The 4456-nt window shown below is 51.8% G+C and overlaps 1 protein-coding gene across 1 annotated transcript; it reads right to left on the bottom strand.

Annotated features, from left to right (window-relative positions):
- Window positions 1-671: 671 nt before the first annotated feature.
- Window positions 672-3571, bottom strand: KISS1 (KiSS-1 metastasis suppressor). The gene is made up of 3 exons (XM_089773565.1): window positions 3568-3571; window positions 2406-2522; window positions 672-979 (listed from the first exon to the last, which is right to left on the bottom strand). The coding sequence occupies exons 1-3, from the start codon at window positions 3569-3571 to the stop codon at window positions 672-674; spliced, it is 429 nt and encodes a 142-aa protein (XP_089629691.1).
- Window positions 3572-4456: the final 885 nt, after the last annotated feature.

Here is a 4456-nt window from a genome sequence, read left to right as displayed (position 1 = left end):
GCCTGAATTGTAACGCTGGATAGTCTTTTTTAAATATCACTCGATTTTTGGCCTCACCCAGTGTCGGTGAGTTCCAGAGTTCAATTGGGTGTTGTCTTAGAGCACTTGTTCCCATTAGTTCCTTTGGCATTGACTGGCAGACCCTCCATTTTTTAAATGCCCAAGCTCATAAGAACGGCCATACTGGGTCAGACCAAAGGTCCATCTACCCCGGTATCCTGCCTGCCGACAGTGGCCAATACCAAGTGCCCAGAGGGAGTGAAGCGAACAGGGAATCATCCAGTGATCCCTCCCTGTTGCCATTCCCAGCTTCTTGCAGACAGAGGTGCAGGACACCTGCAATGATTAGGGGTTTTATTTTCCTAGATGCTCTGCACCCCCCAAATCAAACTGAGGTGAGTGGGAACTGTGAGTGCTTGGCCCCCCTCTGCAGATCAGGCCTGAGGTATCTCAGATTGACACTCTCCCTGCAAACAGAACCGCCCCACCCCAATCCCTCTAGAAAATGGTGGCTGTGCTGCATATCCCCCCTCCCGCCCATTGGGACCCCCCTCCAATGCCTTCCTCCTGTACCCTCGGGACAGAAAACAAAGAGAATCCATTGTAAAGCTACACTTGCTGCAGTTCAGTCACACCTTCCCCTCCCGTCCTGCTGCGGCTGCTTCTTGGCATCACAATATTTTCACCTTGGCTTCCACCGCCTCCGCTTGCCTCTTGCCGTATCTCAGGCCGAACGAGTTCCAGTTGTAGGCAGAGAGATCCTTCTCCCGCTCCATGAGCAGCGAGCCCTGGGGGACAGGGATGGCTCTGCTTTTGGCCGGATGGATGCCTTGCCCCGGCGGGACCAGGCTCCGCTGAGGCTTGCACAACAGGGCCAAGGTGGATTTGGGGTCTGCCTTCTCGGCGCTGGGCTTGCTTTCCGAGCAAGGAATGGTTCGATCCCCATGGGCCGGGCTGGCCAGGTATTTGAAATGATCACCTGCAGAGAAAAGTGCAGAGGGAGCGGATGAGGGAAAGCGGCCAGAGAAGTGCCAGACAAAGGCAGGGTCTGTCTGTCTTTGTGTTGTGTGTTTGTACTGCACCCGGCACAGCAAGGTTGTGGTGCATGACTGAGGCTCCTCAGCACCGTTGTAATATAAATTAAATAATCACACACACACACCCCTGTGGGACCTGTGTGCCATCACCTTCCCTCCACGTAAATAAGGGGTCCCTCAAGGAAATTAATAGGTAGCAGGTTTAAAAACAAACAGGAAATATTTCTTCACACAATGCACAGTCAACCTGTGGAACTCCTTGCCAGAGGCTATTGTGAAGGCCAGGACTTTAACAGGATTCCAAAAAGAACTAGATAAATTCATGGAGGTTAGGTCCATCAATACTTATTAGCCAGGATGGGTAGGAATGGTGTCCCTAGCCTCTATCAGAGGCTGGAAATAGTGACTGGAGAGGGTTCACTTGATGATTCCCTGTTCTTTTCATTCCCTCTGGGGCATCTGGTATTGGCCACTGTCAGAGACAGGATACTGGACTAGATGGACCTTTGCTCTAAGCAAGTATGACTGTTCTTATGTTCACATTTCCTCCAACTCCCTCTCTGCTCCCCCTCCCTCCTTCCCACAACCTACTCCGCACATTCATCTGCCACGCTTTGGGAGTTTACCGAAGTATGAGGGAGCACCCACGGCCCAAAACAGGGAGACAGTCCAGAAAGTTTTGTAAGATGCCCCCCCACGTTTCAGACAAACTCCAGCTCCCATCAATTACGACTCTCTGGAGTTTATCACGGCAATGTGTAAGGACCAGTCAAGATCAGGCTGCTAGGTACTGTACAGAGCCACAGTAAAAGGCGGACAAGTCTCTGCCCCCAAGAGCTTACAGGCACTTGAATACACACTCTGTTCTTCAAAAGAGCTCTGCACCCAATGTGTAGAGAACTTTGGAAAAATCAGGCCCCAACCGCTGGTGTGCTGAGCATTTGAAAAATCTAGCCATCTGCGCATCTGAAAAATGTAGCCCTCGGGCGTTTGTTTCCCAGGAGGCACTGAGCACCTGCAGCTTCCATTGACTTCCGCTAGATTTGCGGGTACTCAAGCGCCTCTGAAAATAGGATTCATTTAGATCGACCGCAGCGGTGACCAAATAAAAATTAAAAATCTTTTAAGAGGCTGGAAGTGGTTTGGGACAGGGACGGTCTCTCTGCTCTGGGTTTGTACAGCACCTGGCACAGAGCGCTTCTGGTGTCAACGCCACCAAGGCATAATCTGTATTAAAAGAGGTGCTGGAGCTCAAGTTATTTTTTTAAAACTTTCACCACTGACACGGCAAGTCCAGGAGCACAGGGGCTAGGAACTGCCAAGCCCAGTGGTGCCGGGACTCATGTTCGCCACGGGCCGACGCGTTACCTGTGTGCCGAGGGCTCCAGCGGGGGAAATATCCATCTGCAGGCTCCCCAAGCGGGGCGCTGATGAAAAGAAGCAGGAGCATGAAGCAGAAAGGTTTCATCCCGGCCTGGCCCCAACCTGAAATATTAGACAAAAAGGAAGAGAACACAGGCTCCATGATTGTTCTGCTCTGACAGAGCTGTGTAAAGGCAAAGTCTCCAGCCTGCTCGCAGTGTCAGAGATACAAATTGAGGGCAGCTCTGGGCTCTGCAAGGCAATCACTGTGTATTCCCTCTATTGGAAGCCGCAAGTTCAGCTGCCGGAAATGTAAAGTGCCTCCCTCACACTGGTTGCAGGGAATTGTGGGTTGTTGGACATAGAGTTGAGGCCAAGCGACCCTGCATTTACCCTCATCTCTCTCTCACCCAAGTGACCACCACCAATCACATGAGGCACAAGACATGCCTGCAGGCTCGACCCCTTACAGAGGGGCTTGACGGGGATAGAGTTGCCAGAGACTTTCACAAGAAATACCAAACATGGTGGGGGAAAAAATTGTTGAGAAAAAAAAATCCACACAAAAAGAAAAGAGTCACTGCACCTTTAAATCCCCATGCTCCCTCTGCCTCCTCCAGATGTGGCAGGGGAAGAATGTGCTAGTGGCCTTCCGTCCGAGAAAAAACAGAAAATACCAGATATGTAATTTTCTGGTTTTTTTTAACCGGACAGAGGCTGTCCAGGCCAACACCAGACACCTGGCAACCCTAGACAAAACCGGGACAGAAGTGGCAGGACAGTCACCTACCGCCTGCCCACTGCCACGGGAGCAGAGATAAAGGCTCCATGGTGCAGCTAACAGCGCAGGCAGCCTTTGACTGAAGGGATCAGATGAAAGCTAAGCTCAGCAAACAGGTGTACTTGAAGACAGACACATCAAAACATCCTCTCCCCTCCCCTGTCACTGCCTGTGGGGTCAGTAATGCAGCAGTTCAATGCCAAGGGCAGCTACAAAGGGCTCCCTGTTAAAATGGGGGGGGGGGGGTAGCGAGGGTGGAGGAGATGGTGCCATCTTTGGCCTTTTTCAGAAGTACCTGGGGACATACCAGGCCTGCTGATTTATGCTCAGGGCTAGGCTGGTGGGCACTGAAGCTGCTATTGGAAATAGGACTTTTGAGAACTTTACCCATGACCCCTTTCATTTCTAGGTCACAAATTCGAATCCTGCCTATGCTCCTCGAGCAGAGGGGCTCGTCTGGCCCCCCTGTAACCACAGGATCGGAATGCCTTTGATGTACCGAGCCTCACGTCGAGACAAGGCAGGGCAGGTGTTTCCATGTGACCGAAGGGGAACTGAGGCACAGAAAGACCAAAGGGAGCAGCCGAGTCGGGAATGGCACTTGGACATCCCACAGTCAAAGACGGACTCTGCTCTAAGCCACGGATGGGCAACCCACGCCCTGAATGTGGCCCATCGGGGTTCTACGTGCAGCCCTCGAGACATCACCTGCAGGGTTGCCAGATTCCGCTGGTTTCCCTCCACAAAGTCTCCCCTCCACCCCGTTATTACTAACCCCTGGGACGTCGTCCTTTCGGTCTGTGGCTATTGGGACTCTTAGTGATCTCCGCTTATATGGATGACCAATCTCAATCCTGTCCCTTCAACTGACCTCATAGAAACCTCCATCACAGTCCATGCCAATTAGCCACCTTGCTGGCAGCCCGAGCAACACAGCTGACCAGGGAACACGAGTCTGAGTTCTCTCACCAATTCAGGTGGTGCCTGCTAATCGGAATGAGGCTCATTCGTGGGCGGCAGGGGAAGTCTGCCTTAACGGTACCTGTTTTGAAGCTGATGAACTTCTAGGCCTGATTCTCAGAAGCCCTGAGCACCGAGAGCCCTGTGTGAAGCTAGTGGGAGCTGTTGCTATTAGCCCCTCTGAAATAAAAAAAACCAGGCCCATTTTGTCTGGTTCTTATGCTCTCCTATCTATTGTGTGTCTGTCTCCACTTGTCATCTCATCTCTGTGAGCACCTCGGAGCAGAAACTGGCTTTTCATTCTGTGTTTATCCAG

This window comes from Pelodiscus sinensis, chromosome 27 (assembly GCF_052426305.1).
Source record: "Pelodiscus sinensis isolate ZL-2025 chromosome 27, ASM5242630v1, whole genome shotgun sequence".
Taxonomy (NCBI): Eukaryota; Metazoa; Chordata; order Testudines; family Trionychidae; genus Pelodiscus; species Pelodiscus sinensis.
The sequence above is the reverse complement of the archived record's forward strand: the minus strand, read 5'-3'. Positions and strand labels throughout refer to the sequence as shown.

Excerpts from the sequence above, each read along its gene's own strand:
- KISS1 (XM_089773565.1), bottom strand. Across the intron at positions 980-2,405 it reads CTGGAGCCCTCGGCACACAG|GTGATCATTTCAAATACCTG; the intron begins GTAACGCGTCGG and ends TTTTCTCTGCAG.